Source organism: Gambusia affinis, linkage group LG07 (assembly GCF_019740435.1).
Source record: "Gambusia affinis linkage group LG07, SWU_Gaff_1.0, whole genome shotgun sequence".
Classification (NCBI taxonomy): Eukaryota; Metazoa; Chordata; class Actinopteri; order Cyprinodontiformes; family Poeciliidae; genus Gambusia; species Gambusia affinis.
In genome coordinates this window covers 20,762,746-20,789,223 of record NC_057874.1, presented here as the reverse complement: position 1 = coordinate 20,789,223, position 26,478 = coordinate 20,762,746, and the positions used below count along the sequence as shown (strand labels likewise).

The window sequence follows — 26,478 nt, the reverse complement described above, 5'->3', positions numbered from 1 at the left end:
ACTGCCATCTTGTGGTTTAACAAAAAAACACAGCTTGTGCAGGTAATTTCTCCTGGCCTTTTCTCTGATGAATCTTAATAGTCACAAGTCATTGAAAATGTAATTTATTTAATTGATTCAGTGAAAACAGCGAGGTTCACATGTTATACAGATTCATTTCACGGACAGAAGTACATTTCAGACAATGATTTTTGTTGATTTTGGTGATCATGACAACTGAAAATACAAGATTCTGAAACTTTTAATATTTTATAAGACCAATATTTTTTTATTTATTTAATGTATGTTCCGGTTAATTTTCATAAATATGCTTGGATAAAGCCATCTGTAAAATGGCCCGTTTCTTTAGTCAGTTTCAAAGACTGTCAGCAGATAGTGCAGTGACTGTTTCTGTCATAATGTAACATTTCTGTATTAAAAACATTTTAATTTGTCTTTTGCCATATTTCAACATTCTGATTAATAAAATTTAGATTAACAGTAATAAATGCTCGAACTTTACAATTTTACAGGTAATTAATCTATATGAGTATCACTTTAGCATTGAATTACAGCACAGACCAAAAGTTTGGACACACCTTGTAATTGAACTCAATTACAATGTGTCCAAACTTTTGGTCTGTACTGTACTTCAATTAATTTTTTGAGATGCAGTTGTTCAAACTATATATTTGATTTTAGAGTAGCTTTAGTAATCCTCAAATCACTGTATGCTCTGTACTTTTGTGCTATACTTGGTGAAGGCTTTATTTTATTTTTAAAAGTAAAGGAAGTATCTGACTTTAGAAATAAACACAACAGAACATATTTAGATTTGAGGAAGCATGACTGAGTGATAGACTTACATTGCAACAGTTTGATCAAAGTATCTTTAACCTCCAACACAAAATCAAGTTTTCATATTGACAAATAATAAATAATTCTTAATTTTATCTAATTAGTCTGTATAAGTTTTGCATATTCTTTTTTTAGCCACAGCATTTGAGCATTTCACACTTAGCTCAACATTTGGCTCCACCTCCCCCCAATCAGTCCCATGTGACTTAGTGACAGGGTGAGGCTCCGAGTGCACTTGTTTCTGTGGGTTCAACTTCTTTACAGAACCAGCAGGCCAGGGTTTTAACCAGTGGGAGAGGTTTTGTTCAACCCGAACCATGGATTACCAGCAGAAACTGGCTGAAAAACTTACCATCCTCAATGAGAGGGGCAGTGGGGTGTTGATACGTATGAACTACATTAAGAAGGTAAGGGGAAGAAGAAAGATTTAAAGGGTGCCAGGGATGAACAGCAAAGACAAGAATTAAGGAACTCCTTACATTTCCTGGAATTTGTTTTTTAAATGAAATAAAGAAATTTAATCAAGTTTTTTATTAAAAGTTACACCGCAAAGTAATAAGATGGGTTGCATGTCGCTGTTATTTACTGGTAGCTTATAAATGTTTACTTTCACTTTTAATCAGAGTGATTAATTAATGTTACTTTAGCTAATATTGTTCATCTCTAAAACAATCAGGATGTACAAACGTCTGTCTCATCTACAGACGTTTTGTTTATTACACAGTCGCTGAGTAGACTCTCACACATGTGTTTCAATAGTAAAAACTTAAATGGTAAAAACTGCAGAACTTCTTGAACCCACTCTGAACTGATACCATGATCAGGTTCCAACAAGGCAAATTAAGGTCAGCTTTCTGTTGTTTCAAACTAATTTGTCCTTCTAAGCTCAAACTGTGGGCAGTACAGTTTGCAAACTGCAAGTGAGTTTCTTTCTCCAAAAAGGAAGTGCAAACAGGAAGTCAGTTGTGTCTGTCATCTGAAATTTCAGTTATTCCGAGCTGCAAGCTGTGACAACCAGACATTTGATTGATACAAACAAAGACAGAAAAAACAAAAAACAAAGAAGACAGAAGTCAAATAATTAAAATAAATAAAATTTTATTAGCAATGTAGAAGATTGTTGTTTTTACCCCATAGCTGATTGAAGAGGCCTACTTGCGAAACTTTTAAAAACAGTGAGGCCTGCTTGTGAAATGACTAGAGAAACACCATGTTTGATATTCAATCTGGATTTATACATTTGATCTCAATGGATATTTTTATATACATCATTGACATTGATTGATGGGTACATGAACAGAAGGGGCAGCTGAAAGTGCCGCTGCTAATGCTAGCCGCTGATGTGTAATTTTTCATTTTTATTACGTTGATGTCCCAATTGTTTGCTTCATTTCTCCTCCAACCCAATATATTTTTGTGCCAATATATTATTTAATGATCTCTGTATGTTTAGTCATTGTGCTAAAGATTTCTACTTGTCAGTGAGAATGTACTGACATGTTTTAACTTTTATCTAGAACTTGCTTAAATCTAAAACATTCCTCATTAATATTTTAATCACTTCCTATAATTGCAACTTTAATTATTTAATCCTTTGTTTTCATTTGTTTTCTTTCTCTAGCTATGTACAGATCCCAAGCTGCGTCCAGGCTTCCTCTCAGATAAAGTGATGGAACCTGCTGTCAAGTACATAAATAAGAAATTTCCTAATATTGACTACAGAGGAAACATTGTAAGCAAATTTAATTACCTCATGTGATATTATGTTTCCCTTCATTGACTTAGTTATGTGGGCATATCAGTTCAGTACCTTTACATATCACCAGTAATTCTTATTTTCAATATTACAGCAAAACCTGACTTGCATCCAGCGACAGAAATCTGAAGTATTAGCAGCCACAGCGAGCTTCTACGACTCCTTCCTGGATGTCATAGAGTTCAGGGTGATTATATTTTTTTTCATCTTCCTCCTGCTCAGTGACACTTTTCCATAAATAAAAACATAATAACTTTGACATTGCTTTGACTCTGATGAATGTTTCTTGAACAGAAAACTGACATAGTAAACAAGTCAGTTTTCTGGATTTATGCATTTGACGTCAGTGGATATTTTTATATAAAAAGTGCCAGTGATAATGCTAGCGGCTCTTGTGTTATGTTAAATTTTATTACCGTAAGTTGATGTCCCAATATGTAATTTATATGTCAATTATTTGTCATTCTTTAGTTACCAAATGTTCAAGAGAAAAAAAACTTGATTCTCATTTTCTCACAAGTTGTTTATTAAATCATGTAAAGCTTTTTTTTTATCACAGGAGGAAGCAAAGAAAAGAACTAAAATAACTAAAACTAACCAGATTTAAATGGGTTTGTTTTAGATGTTGCAGTAACCTCTTTTGGTCAGTAGATGGTGCACTGGTTCAGTTACTTTACGGCAGGATGAATATAACAGAATATTGGAAAAATATTAGAGTTCAGCTTATTTCCATTTGTCCGTCTGTCTCTCATGCATAGAGTTGAGGTAAAAATTCTTATCGTTATGAAAATCATCATCTCCTCACATTGATTTGAAACTTAAATTATTTACTGAAATCTTCTGATTGAGGTCTTGGCCTTGTACTGAAGCCATGAAAATGTGATGAGAAGTGAACAATAACAATAATGAGATTTATTCCTAATGCCAATAAACTATATCTCCCAGTTGTTTAGGATAAGAGCAATTATTTTGAAATATTGCTCAAAATCCTTACTTTGTTATTGTCATTACTATTGTTCAAAAAATAATAATTCTTTGTTTTCCTTTCAGGATCATGTTTATGAACTGCTGAACACCATTGATGCCTGCCAGTGCTTCTTTGATATTGTATGTACCTACAGAGTTGCTTTGTCAAAACCTTAAGACTTTAAACATTGCCTCTTGACGTTATAAAATATGTCAGCTGTGACATATTTTAGTTTACTTTAGTGACCACTGTAGATCACTCTTTCATTTTACATTGTGTTTTATGTCATGTGCTTTTAACATTGTTGTGTGTATCATCACAAAAGCCAACTTTTAAGGTAGTGAGGGAAAAATTTGAAGGGATGATTACATGCTGCTTTTTTTCAACTTAGGCTTCCAACTTCGATTTCACCAAAAACTATCTGGACCTGATAAGCACCTATGCATCTGTTTTCATCTTGCTCTCTCGCATTGATGACAAAAAGGTTTTGGTGGGAATGTTCAACTGTGCTCATGAGATGACCAATGGCAGCAGGTGAGAAAATTGCAGAACGGATCTTATAACAGTATCAGTATCCTTCAAACATAAAAACATGGGTTGTTTGTCTTATCAGGGATATTTTTTATACTTGAAGGTTGAAATAATTTAGATTTCAACCTTCAACTTAGTATTTATTGACCAAAACAAACCAGCAGTAGATTGTATTTGTAACTCTGGCCTTACTAAGGCATTTAACAAAATTTATCTTCCACTCAGTTGTACCATTTACCTTGTTTAACTATAAATATTATGTACTTAATGTTTCAACTAAACAGTATTTAGTTAACGTTTAACAGAAGCTTAAATACTATTCTTGTATAAGCTTTGTGAATAAAAAAGACAAAGCTTTTTATATCTCAATAGCCTTTTAGATCATTAATTCACACAGGATTTCAAAAAATAAAAATCAGTAGCTGTAATTTGGTTTCAAGCTTTTATAATAGGCTTTAAATTATGGGATGTATTTCTCCTTTTACCCTTTTTGTACCCTTTTTGGGAGATGGAGTATATCTTGGGAAGCTTACCATCTATTACAGGGAAACATAATGCAGATTTACATGAGACATGATTGATGACTGATACACATATTAACACCTATGGGGCAGATGAGTAACCAATTAATCAAAAATGCTCGTCGTTTCACTGTTGGATGAATTCAGAGAACCTGGGGAACATCTTCTGCATGAAGTAACTTGAAAATTTCTTGAAGCCAGCTATAATTAATTTCATTCATTTTCATCACTCAATATTACTGACCCAAAATCAGATTCTCCATGGCCTTATTACAATAAATGTTTGACAAGGAGGTGACATTTCAGCTTGCTTGGTATACTCAATGTGGAGGATGTTTGTTTTTACACAACAAAGCAGATTCCTTATAGAAGGGATACCAACATATAAAGCAAGCTGTGAATACTTCATTTGAGAAAGTACACACACACGCAATAAAACCCTCTTTTACATGTCATGTTAAACAGTCTGTCTGTAAAATGTCCATCAGAGTCTCATATGAGAATTTTTTTTCTATTTCTCTCCTGGGAATTGATTGCATTTCTGCTTGCCACGCTAAAATCCTCCAGCGATCCCTCATACCCACGGCTTGGACAGATGTTTGTGGAATATGACCATCCATGGAAGAAGCTGACTGAAGAGTTTGGCCCTCACACAAGGGTAAATTCAAGTCACATTTAGTGTTATTAAGTGCTGCATAAAATTGTTCTTAGTGCATAGTATACCAAATCTTATAATTTTTTTTCTTAAATTAGTCTTTCCTCTTTTGTCCCATCCCTAGTCTGTGACAGCAGCATTGCTTTCACTAAGGATGGTCTACCCTCGGAGGAACCTGCCTGCAGAGCAATGGAGAAGCGCTCAGCTCCTCAGCTTACTCAGCACTCCAGCTTCCATGCTGGACCCGGCTTGCTGCGAAACTGTGAGTCCAACTTCCTGTTCCTGTTACTTCTGCTGTTTAATGACTTTACCATAAATAGATATGTGCAAAGTTTTACTGGGTTGTCTGGAGAACTTACATATGTACATATATTTTTTTTTTGCTTTGTTTGTCATTTCATTCATTTTAACAAATATTTACGAATGTTAATTTCAAAAATACATGGTTTACCAAGAATCTTAATTTTGATTTTGCAAAAAAAAAAAAAAGAAGTAATAATAATAATAATAAAAATTAGGAATTACAATTGTGCTTAAATGGCATTTTCAAATATATTTGAAAACATAATTATTTAATAGAATTTAACAATAGTGAAAAATGTAAGCAATGTAAACTAGAGAACAGACTCAAAGTGCTCTGCAAAGAGGAATAAAATTATGCCGGAGAAAATCAGCTCTCTTACATAGAAGTCAACTTCAAACGGTTCCAATGAAATGTGTGTCATGGCGAATGTTGGTGATGAGCATCCAATGCAGCAGGCTGAGACATTGTGTTGATTTAAATTTAATTAAAAATTTACAGAAATTACAGGAAGCCCATGCAGCCAGAGAAGAACAAAAACACCAATGAAGGACCCAAAAGCCAACAAAGAAAACAAGAATGTCAAAGGAAATCACAGGCTTTAAAAGGAGGAACCATAATAGCTAATGAGCTAATGGTTTGCAAAAAGGGAATATATGTTGATGTTTTAAAAACTATATATTAATTTTGGAGTAGATAAAAAATAGAGAAAAGTGACAAAGACATTCAAAGGTTGAAAACTAGGAAATAGAAATTATAGCCCAAGTCAAAGGCCTTGATGTCACTGATGTGTTGTGGGATGTTAAAACATGGACATACCAGAAACTCCTCCAACATCTCACAGCTGAATGAGGGGAGTGGGGAAACTTCCCACAGACCAACATCAGAGCGGTAGATAACTCCGAAAAGCATTTCACTGCAGTTAATTTAGTCAAAGGAGGTAGCAATAGCTGTTATGGGATAGGGTGTCCTAACTTTTTTTTGGTTAAGAAACATATATCTTGTTTAATAAATAAGAGAAGGTTAATTGTTTCTGAAAATGCAATTATATCACTTTATTTCCCAAAGACAAAAGGCATATGATTAGACATCAAGATCTAAATATTTCTTAATGAAGAACAGACTTTTTTTCAGTGGGGTGCCCTGGATTCTTTTAACAGATTGCATGACAGCTTCATTTATATTCATAACTCTCAGATAAAGAATGTTAATGTGTGTCGGTGTCTAATGAACTGTCATCCCCACAGATGGCATGTGAATACCTGTCTATGGAAATAATGGAGCGCTGGATCATTAGTAAGTCATTCTAATTCTGAATGAAGCCTTTGTCTGAATTGAAAAACAATAACATAACATAGACTTGATGCAGAATCACATTACAAATTGAGATAAAAAACTTTAGGAAGTCTGGGCACGACTTTCAGCTCCATTTTGTTTTAAAGTCAGATGATACAAAAAAAACAAAAAAACATGTTCATTTAAACAGGTTTTCCTGAGATATTTTATTATCTATTTAGACATCATCAGGAAAAAAATTTCTTATTAAAAGCATTCAAAATAGTTTCAGCTTTCTGTAATTTAACTTCTATCACAGTAGATTTTGACAAAATGGTAGTGAATTTAGGTTTTGCTAGGACAGGATAAAGAATTGAGACTATGTAGTCACTTGTAGAAAAATTAGATTGTCAAAAATGTTTGATCACCATTACTGATGTTTCTTCTTTAGTTGGTTTCCTGTTGTGCCACAGCAGTCTGAATTCAAACCAGGCCTCCCAGGAGCTTTGGAAGATGGCTCTGCGGAGCGGCCTCTTCCTTAACCTCACCAGAGAAGAAGTCCTCAACATACACAAAGTCTCTGAGGACCTCTTTGATGGCATGAAAGGGTACACAGTCTTCACTAATGATCTTGATTCTCTTAATATCAACCCATAGATAGAATATGTTCAGAATTTTCAATTTCAATTGTGCTAAATTCTTGCTTTGATCACTGGCGCCACCAAGAGGACATGTGACTTTATGCAGGTTTTTTTTTAATCTAATTAAATCTAGAGTCGGAGAACAATAAATTAGCTTTACAAAGTCACAATATTTATTCAGTTGTTTACTTTAGTTTGTGTCAGACATCTCTGGAAAATAAAAGTCTAAAAGAAGCAGAAAATATGTTAACACCATGCATTATCCACAGAGATTTGATTTCATTCACAACAACCATTCATCTCTCCAGACCTTTACACATGGCAAACATTTTCATAAAACCTTTGCAAATACTGTCATTTTGGTGTGTCATCCAAAGAGATCCCATCATTTGAAAACTTTACAGCAGTTATCTTTGCTTTGACTGAATTGCTTTAGATTAGTATTTTAGAATTTCTCATTTATTTGTAGGAATGGTTTTATTTCAGATCAGAAATTAATGGAAACATGATATGACGAACACTTCTTAAAATGTTTGGGAAGCACAGAGGCCATATTTTTTGTAATCATTCCTCCCACACTGACAGTTTTGGAGCATCAGAGGATTACATTTTGCAAATGAAGAAAAAAGTTGATAAGCAATGATGAAAAGTTCTCTACAAAGGAAAAATATGACAGTGAACATGTTTTACAGATCACAGCCCATTTAGTGTCTTATTTCTGCTTTGAACATCTTATTATATTGAAGTAAAGAGTATTGCTAGAGCTAAATTAAGCCAGGATTTAATCTAAGACTGACATCTTCTGATCACCATCAGTTTCCTTCTATAAACCATAAACTGCTTGTAACTGCTTCCCTCTGTCTTAATCAGATACAGCAAGCGCATTGCAGACATCAAGGAATGTCGTGAGCACGTTCTGGCCAACTGGTAAAAGAATATTCCCCTGTTTGTTTTTGAAGCTATTCAGTGCCATGTATTTAGGCTTAATGATTTGCTTTACTGTATGCTTGCTTTACAGTGGAGCAATGCACAGGGAGCGGAGGCATTATCTCAGAGTAGCACTGAAGGAATTGTTCAAAGTTCTGGAAGATGAACCTGGACTTCTTGGACCAAAGGTGGGAAATGCATGAGAAGCTGGAGGACTAAAGTGTTTACTTTTCCTGATCCAGCTTCCTTCCACAAAAAAATGTTGACCTTTCCTAATATTCTCATTTTTTTCTGCTCTTTGGACGAATCAAATCCCAAAGGCCCTATTTGTCGTGATGGCTTTGTCATTTTCCCGTGATGAGGTCATGTGGCTCGTCAGACACTCGGAGAACATGCCAAAGATGAAGACGCTAGATGACTACAATGACAAGTAGGTGCCCAGGAAGTTAATCCTAGACTGCTGCAATTACCTGCTGTTGTTGCAGTCATACAAGCGTGCAGATATCTGGCATTGGTACACTGAAGCTTTGTCTCATAAAAGGAGCCATCTCTGGATGGAGTAAATGAGGCATATCTAACCTATCTGTTAACCTCTTTTAATTATTTGATTTTCAAGAACCCTCACCGAGAGCAGCATATAATTATCATTGTCTCAAGTGATGAAGAAGAAGCTACCAAAATAGGTCTGAGCTCAATATGCTTTTTTTCTGTTTTTTCTTTTCAGTCAGATGGCTGAGCTGCTGTTTTTTATGGAGAAGTTAAGAGGACTGATGAAAAAGTACAACCATGTAGTCCAGCGCTACCATGTTCAATATCTTGCACAGTTTGATGCCTTGCTTCTCAATGATACCATACAGGTACAGAACGGTAACAGCAGGTCCAGGCATGTTTTATAAATCTTCAGGCCAAAACTGGGGAAAAGATAAGGATTCTGAATGAGGGATCTAGTTGATTTACATCAGCAACATTAATGATGACTCTTTTTTTTGCTGTTTTAGAACATATATGTTTGTCCAGAGGAGGAGTCGGTTCTGATGAGCTCGTTTGTCTCAACCCTTTCTGCTCTTTCTGTTAAACAAGGTAATTCCCACAAAACATGATCTAAGATGTGAAAACAAGAGAAGCAAGTTTTTTTTGTTTTTTTGTTTTTGTTTTATGCCAACATTTTTTAAATAAGGCAATTTATTTTAAAATGCAACAGGCTGTATGTCAACACCATATATGTTAATATAATTATTTCCAAAAACCTGAAAATTTGAAGTCGTACTCTTTTTTGCTTTTACAAATCAAGCAGGATCAATAATAATTATAAAAAAAAAACGTCAATGAAACAGGGAAAAATTATTTCTACAAAAACAATAACAATTAATTTTAAATAAATGACATAAAATAAGTGATTGCATAAACATTCAAGGGCTATTTTATAAAAGTGTGTTGTAAGACACATATATTTGAATGTATTTTTCTGTGCAGTGGACAACAAAGAGGAGTTTGATTTCAGAGGACTGCGAATGGACTGGCTGAGACTACAGGTTTCCTTTTTTATGTGCTTTTTCACATGTATTTAAAAAATAATACTGAGAGTAAAGGGTAAATTCCTTTTAATAAGCATGGCTTTTAATTTGATTTCAGGCTTATACGAGTGTAACTAAGGCACCTCTTCCACTGAAAGACTATCCTGACTTGGCTAAAGTGATGAACATGATCCAGTTTCACACCAGGATGGTGGACAATGTGGAAGAAATGCTCTATGAAACCTCAGAGCTCTCCATATTGTGGTCAGTCTCTGCGCTATGTTCTTCTGCTTTGAGTTTTCTTTCATTTTCTGCATGTTCAAAGGAGATATTCATTATTTTTCCCCAGCTTCTATCCTCGTGTCTTTGAGAAGATGTTCACCCAGAGCAGTGAGGAGATGACCGTGAAGCGGTACCTCATGTCCTTCCCTTCCGTCTGTTCTCACTTCAGTCATTGTGGACACCCACTCTGCCCAGAAGAGGTCAGTATTATGTCATCTGTTTGAAATTTATGTACCTTCATATGAAGAGTAATTCATTGTCCCAACTGTTGTCGAGCATGTAATTTCAGTGACTCTGGTAAAAATGATTAAAACTAAAATAAAGATATTTGTTGTGAATTTTGCATTCTCAGTCAACTTTTTAAAAAACTTTTTCTTAAAGAACATATCTGCGATGGATCATTAAACTGTGAGAAAAGTATTTATAGCCTTCTGTTTTTGCAAAACCAAACTCTGCCCTTGTTTGTCTGTGTTTTTTGTGTAGACAGAGATACTGGAGAAGAGAAGTCTGCGCCTGTGTGTGACCTTCTTGGAGCAGATAGCAAAGCAGACGAGCGGTGTTGTGTTGGAGATATGTGCTGAGCAGCGCAATCTCAATGACCAGGTGGAGTCTGAGTCTATTTCAACTTTCAGAAAACTCATTATTCAGAAGAGTGTGTTTCTGCCAAAGTCTACATCCACACATAATCGAACTAACCACAACTTGGCATGTGTGTGTTTAGCTGGAGGCAGAGAGCAAACCTGGGAATTTCCAAAAGCTGTGTTCATTTTCTAATTCCCTGCGATGTTAAGATAGCACATTTTCCATTTTTTTTCCCCAGCAGTGTGAAAAAAAAAGAAGCTGAATGTTCTTTTGTACATCAGGTTTAATTCATCTACCTTTCCTTTTCTTTCTTCTCCCCCTTTTTTCCTTCTTTGGCCCTATTTACATCATAAATAAGTTGCTGCCTAAGCACTGTGCAGAGTCCATCAGTGCTGCTCGCTACAGAAAGCAGAAGAAACCTTTGCCAAAGAAAGGAGAGGTTCAAAAAGAGAAACCAGGTGCTGAGAGCCTGAGAAAAGACCGGACGGTGACCACCAAGTGAGCTTTTACTACGTTTTCCTTCTAATAATAACGTTCCTGCCATTTTTCCACTGTGTGGCTCCTTAAAAAAACATAATAACCCAGCAGAAATTTGAGGTGGTGGAGGCCTGATTTTCAGAAATGTACAGCATAATCAACCCAGTCAGAGCTAAAATACTTTTGCAATACAAAATTAGCTTGACGCAGTTTCACTCTCTATAAAAAGATGGCTTCAACTTTCCTCTAACAAACAGAAGAGACAAAACAATCACCTGCTTTTATAAAACAGATTTTGAGATGAGATTCCCTTTACATAATACAAACACATAAATCCAGTGACCTAACTAACGTACTAGTCAAAGCACATTGTGGTATTCACCCTTATTATTTAAAAAAGTAAAACTATGTTTTTCAGGGATTTAAATATGTGTTGCTAATGGATACAATTCAAAATGTGTTTAAATGTTAACTTTTTCTCCCAAATCATTCTTTATAAATCTCTGAAACAGAAGAGAATAGAAAATTATTAAATGTTATGTGTGGAAAATAGTTTTTTTTCTTTCAGACGCATGTTGTATTTTCTTCTGTGGCAAAACAATGTTGAAAAAAGTTCAAAATGTTACAGTTATGATCATTTTAGATTTTAGAAATAGATGATTGAATTGGGTTTCAAACCCTTAAAAGTACTGATTATAATTTTTTTACTAATCTGCTAAATCAAAAGCTACAAATTTGATAGTAACTTTTGCCAACCTCAATGTTTAGTCATATTATTTCACAGTGAAAAATCAAACCCAGAACTCGGCTACATTATGCTCATTAGACATGCTAATAAGCAACGGAAAAGTTGTGTAGGGGGAAACTAATTTACAACTTTTACTTAAAAAAGGTGTTCAAGTTGCAAACTGCTAATTTGCCACCAAAATACTTTTGATGATGCTTATGAGCATGAGATGTAAAATGGCTCAGTCATGAATAATCAAGCATTGTAATAAACTCTACCACCTTCTTTTGTTGAATATGTTAGATTTAAGATGTGTTTTGACATTTTCAAAAGATTTGTTAGTACTTATGGTGCCAGTTTGTTTCTGTTATTACTACAGAGGCCCTTAAGACATAACATGATTTTAAATTTACAAAACTTCATGTTGATTTACAAGAGGTTACCGGTTTATTAAAGTTAGAAAGAAAACCCCTCTGCCCATTATATATAAATGTACTGTACAAATTTACTGGCAGTGTGTTTTATTTTACTGTTTTTATAGTTTGATCCCCTTTCTGTTTATATTTAACCACAACCTAAGTGAGAAATTTAAATGTGTTTTTTTTTTCCTTTCCCCTCTGCTCAGTTTGAAAACATGCTCGCAGTTCTCTGTTTATTACCTTATTTGTGTGTGACAGAACATCAAAGCAAAAGTCATTGTTAAAGTACTTCTCCTAACCTCCTCGAGAATTGAAATGTCCTCCCTGTGTCTCTCTATCTTCTAGCATGGACAAGTTGCACATGATGCTGACAGAGCTGTGCTCCTCCTACAGTCTCAGCACAGACATTTTGGTCTTTGAACATGTTGTCGTTCCAGCAGAGTTCCTCCTTTCCCAGCTGGAGATGCGTCTGACAGAGTAAGACTAAAACCTAGGAGAGTAAAGTGACCTAATTAATCTTAAAAATGGAACCATTTTGCTAAGAAGTGATGTGTTGTCCACTAAGCTCACTTATTTGTGTGGACAACACAAACAAGTGATCTTCAATATAAATAAATGCTGTACGTATATACACAAAAAACTTAAATATTTTGTGGTTCATAGCAGAATGTGACAGGATGCCCTTAAACTATTAATCATGTTTCACATCATTCTTTTAAAGCTATCAACTTTTTTTTATTTGTACTGTTTCTTTCCTTTTCTTTCATTCATCTCCAAATAATCTGTCAATATGGGATAATGTTTTTCCTCAATTTGGTGATGAAGTCTGGTTTATTTTATAATTCCTTCATGTTAAGCTGTGTTGAACACACCTAAAAATCTAAGCAGGGATTCCTGATGTTATTTCTTGGCTCTTCCTGTTTAGGTTCTAACAGTTTGTTTAAGCTTTTGGTCCCAGGGTGACTTAATGATTCTCTGAAAATGTTCTGTTTTGTCTCTATGTCATAGTTGATGACTATCTTCCATGTCGCATCAAAGTTGATTCCCTAGCAGCATTCTTCCAGTGAATGGCCTCTGTGGCTCAAGCTATAAATAAAATAAGTGAGAGAAAGTGAGAGAAAGCCAGGCCTTAACGAAGAAGTAAACTAATTTTCCTAAAGTGAAGCCCTGAAGCTCCAGACTCATTGACTTTCTCTGCCAAGCCACCATGGCTCGTTTAACCACTCCTAAGATCCCATCTGAGAACTGTCAGCATGCTGACAAGTGACACTGTTTAAACATGTTTCTCCAGAATCATCATCAAGATGACCAATTACAACCAGACCACCCAGGAAATAACACGTCCCTCTGACCTGCTGGCAGGGATAAGATCCTACACAGCCAGCATGCACAACCTCGCAGGCTACATCAACCTGGACGTCACCCGGCTGGTGAAGAGTGTGTTGCTGCAGCAGACACAGCCGCTGGACTCCCACGGAGGACCCACGGTTACACACTACTTCACAACATGGTGGGTCTACAGCTTCTTGCAAAACTGTTCATAATCCTTGGTAGTGTTATTTTACATCCATTAATAATATTTCAAGGGGTTTTATTTGACTGTTCAACATAAAGTAGCGCATAAATGAAAGGGAAAGAATATATACTTTACAACATTTTTTGTAAAAAGACAACTTAAAAGTGTGGCATGCACATTAATTGAGCCCCCTTTACTCATATACATCTAAATAAAATCCATTGCATCAAATAGTTTTAAGAAGACACCTGATTAATAAAGTAAAAGTTCTAATTTGATTTATATAATCACAATATAAATCATGGCCTGCCTTTTGCCTTCCTACGCAATTCTGCTCTCCTCTCATTTCTTTTCAGTGCTCCGTCTGGGTTTTGTCCCAGTGACATGAAACCCTCTGGCAGAATTTCAGCTTGGCCAATCATCGAACAAGAGAAGTTATGAAAGATGAAGTTGACTTTACAGTTGTTGTCTGCCTTTAGTATTAGCAATGGCAGTGGAGGAAATGAACAAGGTCTTTCAGTCCATGTTGGCCACGCTACTAAATATTGTATTAACATTAATAGCTACCTCATTCTGCTCTAGATTCCTCTTCTTGAAGTGATTGTTTACAATGCAGGCAATTTTCAGTGAGTTTCATAATGCCCAACTGGTGTACTATACTGTATACATCACCGCTGCACAGTGTTGGAGGCTGTGAAAATGGGAAAAGACCCTAAACTTTCAGCCAGAATGGTTTAAAGTTTAGATCAAAGCATAGACAAGTATTAGATTGATCCAATAAAAGGTCACATCTGTTTACAACTGAGCATTGGTGCCAAGACTGACAAAGTTTAATCTTTTCTGGAAAGAAAAATAGGACTATTTCAGTCTCACTGTGTGGATCCTTAAAGAAATACCCCAAAGACTCCCAGCTGTAACTACATCAAAAACTGGTTCTAAAACCTTTCACAACAGCTATACAAAGCATTGACTCAGGGGAGTTGAATATAAATGCAAACCACATTTCTGAGAATTTGATTGTAAACAAATCCTGTAACTTTTCTTTATGAGTTTTGTACTACTTTGTGTTTGTCTATCAAATATAAACCCCATTAAAACAAATGCAAGTTTGAGGCTGTGGCATCACAGAACGAAACATTTTTCAAGGGAAATGAAAAATTTGCAAGGCTCTGTATGTGTACTTTATGCATGTGGATTCAAGTCTTGTAAAGATCAAAGGCATTTTTCTGCTTTCTTATATTTTGTTTTTCACACCTCAGGTATCTGGAGGCTCTTTTACGTCAAGCGAGCAGTTCCTTGATCGTCCACTGTCCTACGATGCAGTGCTTCGTCAGCCAGAGTGCCGACAACGAACTAAGCTTCAGAGCAGAGGAGTTCTCAGACGTATCAGGTCAGCCCCATGAGCTTTAATGACGTGCAAATATGAAATATTAATCTACTGTCAGTAAAGACCAAAATAGAATATTTTCTGGCAACACATTTCAATAGTTGTTCTTGTCAGTTTTTATTGCTCAAGGAAACTTTCTACCACATATTTCCAGTTTAGGTTTTACAAAAAAAAGCCCTGACATTCAACCCATTAGAAGATCAGACATAAACCTAAAGATAAAAGACAAAAATGTTCTGCAAGGTTAGTGAACATCATCACAGTGAAGAGTCTTGCCTGCAGTACTACTACCCTGGGGGATCCCTTTCTTCTGATCTCCAGCCCAATAATTCTCTCACGAGCAAAGTGGAACCATTTTCCCAGGCTAACACTAAAACTGTATCTTTTCAATGTGTAAACATTATCAGTTGAAAAATATTAACCTATTCAAGTGTATTTTTATTTATTTAACTCATAATTTAAAAGGCAACCTTTTCACTTATATCCGTAAGTGGGATACATTACACAAAATACACTTTTTGCTCTTTTTTTTTTTTACTTCTATTTGGGTCTCTACTGGTTCTAGATACAGTCCAAATGGTTTTTTGGTGTCTGGAGAGCAAGCCATTTCAAAAACCTCTCAATTGTAACATCACAAATGGTTGGCACTGTCCTTTACCTAGGAACCACAACAGACTTGGTCAGCTGGTTTTATCACTGCCCGGCTGTACTAGATCTCATTTTCAAGAGGGACCTCGGCAAAAGTCTGCAATACACAGCAACTTGGCTACATAATAATAATAATAATAATAATAATAATAATAATAATAATAATAATAATAATAATAATAATAATAATAATAATAATAATAATAATAATAATAATAATAATAAGTGCAAGGTTGAGTCAGGGCTCCAACAGTTCATTTACATAGACGTGCCAGGGGCCCTAAAATAGCTCATTCTTAAAGGAGCTCAAAATAGGCAGAACCTAATGGCTGAAATTTTATTTCTATTATGAAAATGATTTCATGCAAAAAAAATTTATAAAAATGTAATAATAGATCTCTTTAAGACATTGTGTTATTATTAGAGGGTGCATTGCCTTCGTACACTTTATTTTTTTCTTTCAATTATCCTATTGGAAAACAAAATAAGCACAAGAATATTTTCTTTGTTGTTTTTGTCTTTTTAGTAGTTATTTAATTAGGAAAGAAACATTCTGTTCAGTTATCATAAGCCCACAGGTTCCAGAAATGAGTCACAGTTTGCAAAACTTCAGATGCCTGTTAATAGTGTGCATGTAAAATGAGCTCTGTTGCTCAATAGGATGTGGAGTTTACATTTGTGTTGGTGTGCAGTGGTTTCTTTCTTACCGCTTGTCAGCTTATCCTGACTTTGCTTGGTTTACATAAACGTCATTGCCTATTATTTACCATCCTCCTCTGGCCCTTCCACATAACTACAATAGCATCACTTGTCTCTCTCCTCCACACAACTTCTCATTCCACCTCCACATTACCTCAAAGCAGTGGTTGAGCTTCCCATGAAGGCTGTATTCACTCTACTGCACACACATTTTAATGTTTACACTGGCAAGTTTGAACATTGCACATGCATCACAAGGACGCCTCTGCCTCCACACATTGTCATTCCTGCTCTCTATTTTTACTCTTCCTCCCTGTCCAGCCCTTTACCTACTGTATTACATTGGTGTAGATTCTCAGTTACATAGCAATCCTGAGAGACACGTATGAAGGCAACTGCTCTTGTCTTGATACATTGAAGATGTTTCACCTCTCGTCCTTCTTCTACGGTTCAGTTATAAAACTAGATTTCAGAACAGTCACACTGATTAGGCAATAGAAGTCACTACCGTCACTAATGAGGTCACATGAGACTGTGGCCCTACCCTCTATTTCCTTCATTTCCCTCTAAATGTTGCTAACTCTGATGATTCTAACGAGTTTCCAACACTGCCAGCATATGCACTGTTTTGGTCACGTTTCAAGGTGTGAGTTTCTGTGAAACAGCCTGGGGAGACGAGTCAAGGCTGCACTGTAGATGTAAAAAATTTTGAACCTTAGATCATCATGTTTGTTTAAGATTCGCCTTTCAGGTTCTACACACATTGCTTCTTCCACTCCTCTCTCACATCAATCTGTCTTCCCTGTCCAAATGTGCAAATTTTTGTGTTTAAGTGATTGCCCTCTGTCCTTGAGATGTAGATAAACTGCTGAACCCTAACTTGATGAGTTCAAGTGTTGCACTATCACCTTGTATAGCTATGTTTTGTTTCTCCAATGCAGAGGGCTCAACATTATTCTCCAAACTGGACTGCATATATCACTCCACTGACATTGTGCTTGGGTGTTTTGTCCCTAAGGATGAAGTACTCTCTGTCTGAAAGTATTACCAAGATTTAAAATGTACCAAAATATTGTGCTTAGAAAAGATTCTTCTTAATTTCTCAGACATTCCCGCCACATACTGTATGCTAATGTTCTTTTGCCTCCTCTTCTTTCTTCTTAGTTGACTGTTGACTGTTTTCTTGAACTTTTGAATGCTCTAACATATGCATTTGCTTTCTTGACTGTGTACTTTCTTTGTCATTTCTGTTCCTCTTTGTGGGGACCTGTTTGACTACACAGTTGTATAATCATGCATCTGTTTGCAGCCATTTTTACATGCAGGTGTAAACGTTGAGTTAGTGGGCGTGGCTAGCTGCAGGGCATTTGCATTTAAAGTGTCAAGTGGCCCTAAAACAGCTCATTCTGAAAGGAACTCAAATCTGGTAGAAGTGACCAGACTAAACATTCATTATCTAAGAGGGATTTTGTGCAAAAAATATAATCAACATGCTTTGTATAGCCCATAGACCCGTCCTAGCTGTTGAAGGAAGCGTAATACCCTTCAGGAAAGGTTTCCACTCCTTTGGCTACAATTTTAACACAGGTGTCATCCATATATCTAAACCCATGACTAGATGATGTTCCATCATATGAGTTCAGTGCTCTGCTTTTCTCTTCCTTTATGTAGAGATTAGTCACAATAGGTGAGACTAGGGAGTCGGTGGCATATCGAATCTAAACCACACATGTACCAATCTATATTCATTCACATGTTTGGCTTGGTAAAAAGTGTATGAGCTACAGTTTTCTCGGTTCATTGATTAAGCTGAACTCCCTGATCAAATTTACTGTGTGGAAGGTGAGACTGGGAGTCGCGTTCCTTATTGAATTCATGTGAAAACAGCACATTAGGAAACAGTGTCTCTTTTCTGGAGCTGTAGTGTGGGAAGTCAACCTTTGTTCCACCATCTCTGAACAGTGTAATCGTTAACTTAATCAAATGTTTTCTACAGAGTTACAGGCCCTGGCAGAACTTATTGGTCCATACGGCATGAAGTTTCTAGGGGAGAACCTGATGTGGCACATTACTTCTCAAGTCAGCGAGCTGAAGGTACAGTGTGACGTGAAATAAAGATAGTTAAGCTAAAAATATTCAGAAAAACACTAATTATTCAAATGATCGACAATGGCTGATTCTGTTCGTCGGCCATTGTCAATAAATAGAAAAAATAATATTGGTCATCAGGGAATTGAATGTTCCAGAAAAACACCTAAAATAAATTCAGATTTAGTTCAAATATATACAAGAAAAAACATGAATGTTGATGAAAGGCATAGATTTAAAAGATTAAAGTGAAGATATTCACTGACATTGTAAAGCAGGAATCAAAACAAGCATTTATTAAGATTATAACACCAAACATTGTCATAAAAAGTGACAGAAGTCCTCTGAGATACAGGGGGTAAATTTATGGGATGCGCATCCCAGAGTGTAAGTGATAAAGCTGAACTCTTTTCCATTATCAGAACAGTATCTCTCGGGTGCAGACTTGTCTTTCTCAGGTGTGTATTCCTGTTAGTGGTCTTTGTGAAGAATCTGCATCCAATATATGACATTCAATCATTTTTTAAGCCTTCGAATCACAACAAAGACTGAATAACTATCATCATCTTTTTAAAAAGATAGGTAAATTCTGAAATTGTGCTCTGTAGCGCCATACATTATCCAGTTATTTGAAAAGACCATCATAAAATAAAGGATTAACTCTGCTCGTTTAGTACCGAGTGCTATGGTTACTTACAGTATTTGAGCTCCAATAATTTTGGCTTTTTTCTTTTCTTCTATGTGCACACACTTAAATCAGTTGATCAAACTTACTTTGATCAGCTGCTCTGAAACGGAAAACTCTCATCATGCTCCATTTCAGAGTTAATCAGCTTAACATTTAGTGCTGCGCTCAGATTTTGTTGAACCTGTTTTTTTCTAAGTCCACTAAAATGTTACTTATATGGACAAATATGTGGTTGAGGATATGAGCTCAGAGAAAGTAAATAGTTCCCTCCTGACAGTCTGAGGGGGAATTAATTGAACTTCACTCAGTGGAAAACTTTACTGATAATGATTTTTATCTCAATTCGATATGCCAAACCTTTATGAACCTACAAGGTTTTCGCTAAATAGTTGATTCCTACATATAAGAAAGCAGTTAATACTGCTGTTCTGTGCAGAGCTCACCATCTTCCCCTGGGATTGAAGCAAGATATTGCGGGGGATACTGTTAAAGAGATCAGTCAAAGCTATGACTTTTACAACTTTTCATACCTCAAACTTGAAGCTGGTGGTTTTATCTCTTATTTCATTTTATTCTTCTCTGTCAGAAAATGGTGATTGAGAACATGGACATCCTAGTACAGATGAAAAACAACTTTGACAAGCCTGAGGAAATGATCATTCTAAAAAAGAAGCTGACAGGTGAGAAGTGGTGATGAGGGGATAAGAGACAGACCTGTGAAAATTGAGCTGAGAGACACCAACAGAGCAGCTGAAAAGCAAGAGAAAAGAAGCAAAAGATGAGAAGGATGTTCACAAGAACTTAAAAATAACTTACTTGAATTTGATAAACTCTTTTGAAAATTTTGTTTATGCTCTTACTCATATGTCACAGTTTTTGGGGTTAAATGATAAGCAACGGATCATATCAAATGTCTAACACTTGCATATCAATTGATACTGCTTAATGACACAAGTCATTAAGCCATACTGCTGCACCTCAAAGCAAGAGTGGCTAAATGTGGCTACAAGCACCTTTCAGACATACTGATGACTTTTCTGTGCTCTTCCAGGAGGAGAAAATGTCCTGAAAAGGATGACCATCATCGGAGTGATCCTCTCATTCAGATCCCTGGCAATGAACTGCCTGAAAGATGTAAAGTTTTTCTATCATAAAACTGAATTGAATAGAACTGAATTGTACCTAAAATACGACTAAAATTATTTAATATTTATTTTCACATTTAGATACAGTCAGTTGCTTTTAGAGTAACTGACTGCAGTTACTTTAACTGCTTTTAGAGTCAAGCATTTGGTAGTTTGTTTTTGTTTTTTGTTTTTTTTGCAGTAATTTACCCTACTTTTATTTGCAAAATGGTTTTAATACAGTGAGAGTGGGTTTTTTTTGAGGATGAACAGTTTGTTTAAGGTCCTCCCACACTTAAATCTTAATTACCGTAGATTTAAGTTGAGATTTTGACAAGGCCACTCCAAAACTTCATTGTTTTTTGTTGGGTTTTTTATTTTGAGTTTCTAAGAACTGGACTGCTGCATGAGCCTTAGATCATAAATGAATGGGCTGATATTCTGATATTCTTCCATCCATAAAGGTGTCAACCAGGGTCTTGGCGGGGTGTTGTGAAATGTGAGATGGGCCTTTGTGGGGTTTTTTTTCTGTCTGTAGTGGTTTTTACCTTGGAACTTTTTCATGGAGGGGAATGTTGACCGATCTCTCTTCTATTGTAGAATTTTGAACAAGTAAAAGGAAAAGTTCTTATATGACCTGCTGGAGGGTTGTCAGTGTGCTCTTGTAGTAATTTTGGTGAAACAGTTGCTCATGTGTAGGTTCACAGGAGCAACTCTCCTATGTACAATAACTCTCACTTTATATCAATTGCTTTGTAACTGTCTCCAAACTAATAGATTCCTTTGACTGCTTCTTATCTGCCTTGAATTTAATCAAGGCATAATTTGTTGTGTGTCAACATCTATTTGCCTACTTCATGTTGTCAACCAGATTTTATTGAAATGATTTCTTGATTTTCCAGGTCACTCTACACCTGGGTCTTATTAAAATTAACTGTGGTTATTCAAAATGTAGTCAAACACAGTTCAAAATGTGACAAAGAGAGAAAACTGAAGAACACTTTATATAGTCCCTATAGTCCTAGTACTTTCTTGCCACATTGTATTTTTTTTCCTCCAATATCTATGAGCTGCATAGATATTGCATGCACTACATTTATGCAGTTGTTTTCTATAATTGCACAATTATGTCCCCTATATACACCGTAACCATATTGTGATGTTGTAATCTAGATCCTGAGGAAACATTGTCCATACCTGATGGCACCCATTGAATGTCTAAGGGACTTCATCTCCCCTGAAACAGACATCAAGGTAATAACTCCTGTATTCAAGTTGGCTGGATTTTTTAAATGACATTTATAAGTAAAGAGATGTGACAAGGAGTGCAAATTCTTAAATGTTTAATCTAAGCTAATTAAACGTATTTTAAAAGCTTGTTTTTAAGTTTATTCTTCAGAGCCACAATCAAAGTGAGATATCTTTTTGCAGAACGTAGTGTCGATATGACGCAAAGTGCACCTAAACAATGGATGATATTTAACAGCGAATTTGAGTTTGGAAGCCTGAGAGGAACGAGATGTATCAGTTCTTCAGTACCCACCAAATTGAATTCCTGATCTCCCTCTGGAGCAATCTTCGTGACTGTGACTCATGAACTCTCCTGCCCCCTACTTACGTCTGCCTTCTGAGTGAGGCATGACAACCGTGCCACAGCCTGGGCCAGGATAACTCCAAAGACGTCAGCAGCTCTCTCATGCCTCCGTGAGAGAGAGACTGATCGTGGCTACAGCGCTGCACTCTGAACCACATCTGTGGAAACATTCTGCCTAGACAGGCTGACTTTGCATGCAACCAGAAATAGGCCAAGATCAAAAGTCTTGTCAAGACAAAGACACCTACCACTCATTTATTGCCAGTCCATAGACCAAAGTATGTGAAAAGGTGTGCTCACTTTTCTGTCACAAGAAAGAAAATGTGTAAATTCCTTTGACTTTGACTGTTTTCAGAGTGATGGAATGGTACAGCGACACTCAAACCATTAGTATTTTACATTTGAACCTTAGTGAACTTGACAAGGGAAACTGATGACTGTGAGTGGTTAAATGGACTTCCTGTGAAATTTTTTATTTACATTTAAAGGTTTGAACTTTGTGTGTCTATGCTCCTGCAGGTGACTCTGAGTGTTTTTGAGCTGGCTTCTGCAGCAGGACTGAAATGTGATATTGACCCTTCCCTTGTTGCAGCTATTAGCAATATGCAAACAGGTAAAATGTTTGTTCTCCTTTTTTACACAGCATGCCGTGCTACAAATAATTACCTTAACCAAGGACTTAACACTTTTATTGTGTCAAAAACTTGCAGATAACACATCAGTTGAAGAAGAGTTCAAGCTGTCTCGTTTGTTACTGGTCTACGTTGCTGTGTCGCTGCCTACCCTCGCTCTGGACCCCAACTCCTTGTATAGTCAAGAACACGGAGGTGCATAACCACTTGCTCATTTCAGCTGCTGTAGACTTTGTTTGACAGTAATTTCTCACCAGACAGACAAGTAAACACTAATCAGTTGTTCCTTGAGCAATTATTCACCAGCTGCTGATAGTGTATATAAGGGGTACTCCACCCTGAAAGACTAGCATCATAATTTCCAGTCTGACACGGTCCGGAGAAAAGCCCGTACGTTAATAAGAAACACATTTTGTTGAGAGGCTTTCGTTTACAGATAACTGTGGCTGACGTGCATTGATGCAGTTACTCCTGGCATTCAGCCCTGATGACCCTAACTGCTTGGCTTTGAGCCTAGACTGAAACATTAAGAGCAGCAAATTACCAAGATTTCTATCATACAGTGGCTTTAGTCTCTGATTATTTTCTTTGTCCTTATTTTCCATTGACATAACTGAAATAAATTAACCCTGTGAGTCTGTGGAAATATGCTCAGCAAGCTTCCTCTTAAGTTACAGGTCATTAAAAAAATTTCTCCAATCACTCCAGCCACAAAAGTATCATCTACCCATGACTTAGGTTTTCCAGTCATTTCTGGTGACGATTTTTTTTTCCTTTTTTTCCCCTTAGGTCACAACAACAACATCCACTGTTTAGCTGCAGCAATCAATCAACTGGCTGCTGCCATGTTCACCGTCCAGAACAAGAACATTGAGCAGCAACTCAAAGAGTTTCTCCTGGTAAGCAAAGAACATTCCTTGGAGCAAAACATTTTTTTGATACCCACGGGTACTTACAAGAAAATGTAGGTACGTGGGTACGTCTGTGGTATTTACAAGTTGCATATTGGGTTACCTAGGGTGCATTCACACCAGCCCTGGTTTGTCTGCTTTGATCAATCTCTAGTTTTGTTTCCCTGGAAAGTCTGTTTTGTTGGAGAAAGTGTGAACGCCCAATCAAACTCTGATGTGGACCAAAACATTAAACTCTGGTCTGCCTTAAACCCTGGGTCTCAGCTCCGTTGACGTAAACTCTGGTGTAGTTTGAATGTATATGTGAATGCCAAGTGAAACAGAGATAACTCCCAAAGCAGGAAGCTGATTTTAGCGCAGAACATTCTGGATAAAAATAACTAAAATAAATGCACATATCTAGTGTTGGCAGACAAAATGGCTTCTTTTGTCAAAGATGAAAGATAAATTCTGTAACTGCTACAATGTGACACCACTCCATTTTTGCTTACATTTCATGAATAAGGAAGGAGAGCTCATGTCTTTTTCAGAGGTCTTTGTGTCATTTCCTTCAGTTGTTCTTGGTAAGGTGCCACCACAACTGAAGGGGTAAACAAGTTGCTCAAAGGGTTTGATTTGTTTGTTTGGAGTGTGTCAAACTCTAAGTACCTATTGTAGCTATAGGTTACTTTTACACTATGTTACTGGTTTACTTTGTACATTTCAGTTACCCACTGAGGTATTTCCTATAGTGGTACTTACTTACACTGGTCATTTTAGTTCATCAGAAATACTGTTTGCAGCTTAGTCCTCTGAACTATATCCAGATGAATAATTATTAAAAAGGAAAGTCACCAAATAAATCAAGTGTCTTCAATTACAAGGCAACCATTAAAGACTTGAGAGCACTCAGACTCAGAGATTGCTTTCATTGTGTCACACTGCTTAAACACTAAATTTGAATAAAGCTTCAACCACTTCAATGAGACAAAAATAAATGAATGTTTTTATAAACTACCCTAAAATATTTGAGGTTTAAAAAAAAGGGTTTCTCAAGACATTGACAACCTTTTGACTCATTGCACGTCATGATCAGCACCAAAAAATTGTTCCAGTTCTTTGATGTTGCTCTTTTTTACCGCTCTGTCTTCTTACAGCTAGCCTCCTCCACTCTGCTTCAGCTGGGACAAAACGTGGAACGAGTGGAAGTCAAAAACCGAGAGTCCATCTACTTGATCCTGCACATGGTAAACTGGCTTAAAATAATCTGCATGCTGCTCTAGAAATCATAACATTGCTTGAATGAAAACAATCTTTTAATTTCTGATTGATTTAGATTGTGGAAGACTCTCCGTTTCTGAGCCAAGACATGCTGGAAAGCTGCTTCCCGTATGTTCTTCTCCGAAATGCCTACAGGGAGGTGCACAAGACTGTCTTCATGCCTATGGCCTGAAGACCTTTTGTCCAGATCCTTTGGTTTGCTAAAATAGTATTTTCATACATGTGGGTTTTGCTTGCATTTTCTTTCTGCTTTGGATTCACCCATGTCTCTATGTTGGCTAATCATAACTTTGACTTTTGATATTTTGATTGCTGAGAAAATGCATTTTATTTACTTAAAGTAAAACATGAATCCATTTTAATTTTAGTTTAAGACAGACATATGCAATGTAACTTTCATTTGGATTGAATAGGTATACAGCTTTCTTGTCTCTAATATCATCTTAAATTATTTAAAGCAGTAAGACAGGTATGTTCTGCACAAAATCATTTTTAATATTTGATCTCCCAAATCATCCAGTGTTTTTATCATGAATAAAGTGAAACAGTGACAACAACATAAGTCTTTTTTGTTGTGTCTTCATGCTTCATATATAATTTGTATAATGCATTCCAGTTTTCTGGAAGTAGCAATACTTGTGAATAATTTTAGACATTCCTTTTTAGAATTATCTTCTGCAAACCAGCTGTTTCCCCATTCTTTTCCTTCTCTGCTTCCTCCTCCCTTCCCATTCAACAAGAGCTGCAGCTTTTGTGTGTCTGCTCAGTTTCCACACAAGAGATGCATACGTTTATCTAGCTCAAGTATTTATGTGTAGGTCTATGTGTGTGTGTGTGTTTGTGTGTCTTGGTGAATGTATTTAGGTCTTCAGTATCTTAGGCTGAGCCTCCTCTTGAGGGCTGAAGAGGTTTGATTCCCACTAGAGGGAACATTTGCATGAATACACAGATGAGAAAGCATGAAAACAACACTTCAAAGAATAATATTGCAAAATCAGAAGCAGAATTGCTATAGCAGTGGACAAATGTTTGTTTAACATTGTTTTTGCAATGCAACAAAACATTTGCATTATTCGTCTTAGAATATTTTCCTATTTTTCTGTTAAGAGAGTCAGCATAAATCAAAAAGTTTCATCACAGTTTAAATCCAAGCTTTGGGAGAAACTTCATGCTATTTCCAAATTCTGTCAAGTTTTAAAGGAATAGTTTGCTTCTATTTCCAGCCTATAGGGTGGATGTGCCACTGTTAGTGTTTGTTGTGTCAACAAAACTGAAAATTGTTCAGAACACACACCAATGTCTCGGACACTACAGAATCGTGGCTCATTTCTTGGTAACAGTGTTCAAGTGAAAATCACAATATCTGCTTGACTTTTTAAAAATAATGTTTGGTTTTTGGATTTATTTTAAACAAGAGTCTTTCTCAAAGACTGCAAATAAAGCCAATTGAGATTTTTGCAAAAAAAAGTGTATGGATTTTGAAAAATTATTTAGAGTAGTGAGGACCAAAATTTCTTCA

The 26,478-nt window shown here is 36.2% G+C and overlaps 1 protein-coding gene across 1 annotated transcript; it reads left to right on the top strand.

Annotated features, from left to right (window-relative positions):
- Window positions 1–1,066: 1,066 nt before the first annotated feature.
- nckap1l (NCK associated protein 1 like) lies at window positions 1,067–25,510 on the top strand. The gene is made up of 31 exons (XM_044123069.1): window positions 1,067–1,244; window positions 2,459–2,569; window positions 2,688–2,780; window positions 3,644–3,700; window positions 3,952–4,094; window positions 5,180–5,270; window positions 5,392–5,529; window positions 6,816–6,864; window positions 7,295–7,451; window positions 8,355–8,411; window positions 8,503–8,599; window positions 8,732–8,841; window positions 9,136–9,268; window positions 9,410–9,491; window positions 9,885–9,943; window positions 10,044–10,189; window positions 10,275–10,407; window positions 10,691–10,810; window positions 11,148–11,287; window positions 12,758–12,889; window positions 13,704–13,922; window positions 15,188–15,318; window positions 18,659–18,756; window positions 20,025–20,118; window positions 20,490–20,572; window positions 21,736–21,816; window positions 22,676–22,769; window positions 22,867–22,983; window positions 23,578–23,687; window positions 24,836–24,925; window positions 25,015–25,510. The coding sequence occupies exons 1-31, from the start codon at window positions 1,155–1,157 to the stop codon at window positions 25,129–25,131; spliced, it is 3,372 nt and encodes a 1,123-aa protein (XP_043979004.1). The 5' UTR covers window positions 1,067–1,154; the 3' UTR covers window positions 25,132–25,510.
- Window positions 25,511–26,478: the final 968 nt, after the last annotated feature.

Coding starts and splice junctions, on each gene's coding strand:
- nckap1l (XM_044123069.1), top strand. CDS start 1,155: ATGGATTACCAGCAGAAACTGGCTGAAAAACTTACCATCCTCAATGAG. Junction 2,570..2,687: donor TTGACTACAGAGGAAACATT/GTAAGCAAATTT, acceptor TCAATATTACAG/CAAAACCTGACTTGCATCCA. Junction 20,119..20,489: donor TCTAAAAAAGAAGCTGACAG/GTGAGAAGTGGT, acceptor GTGCTCTTCCAG/GAGGAGAAAATGTCCTGAAA.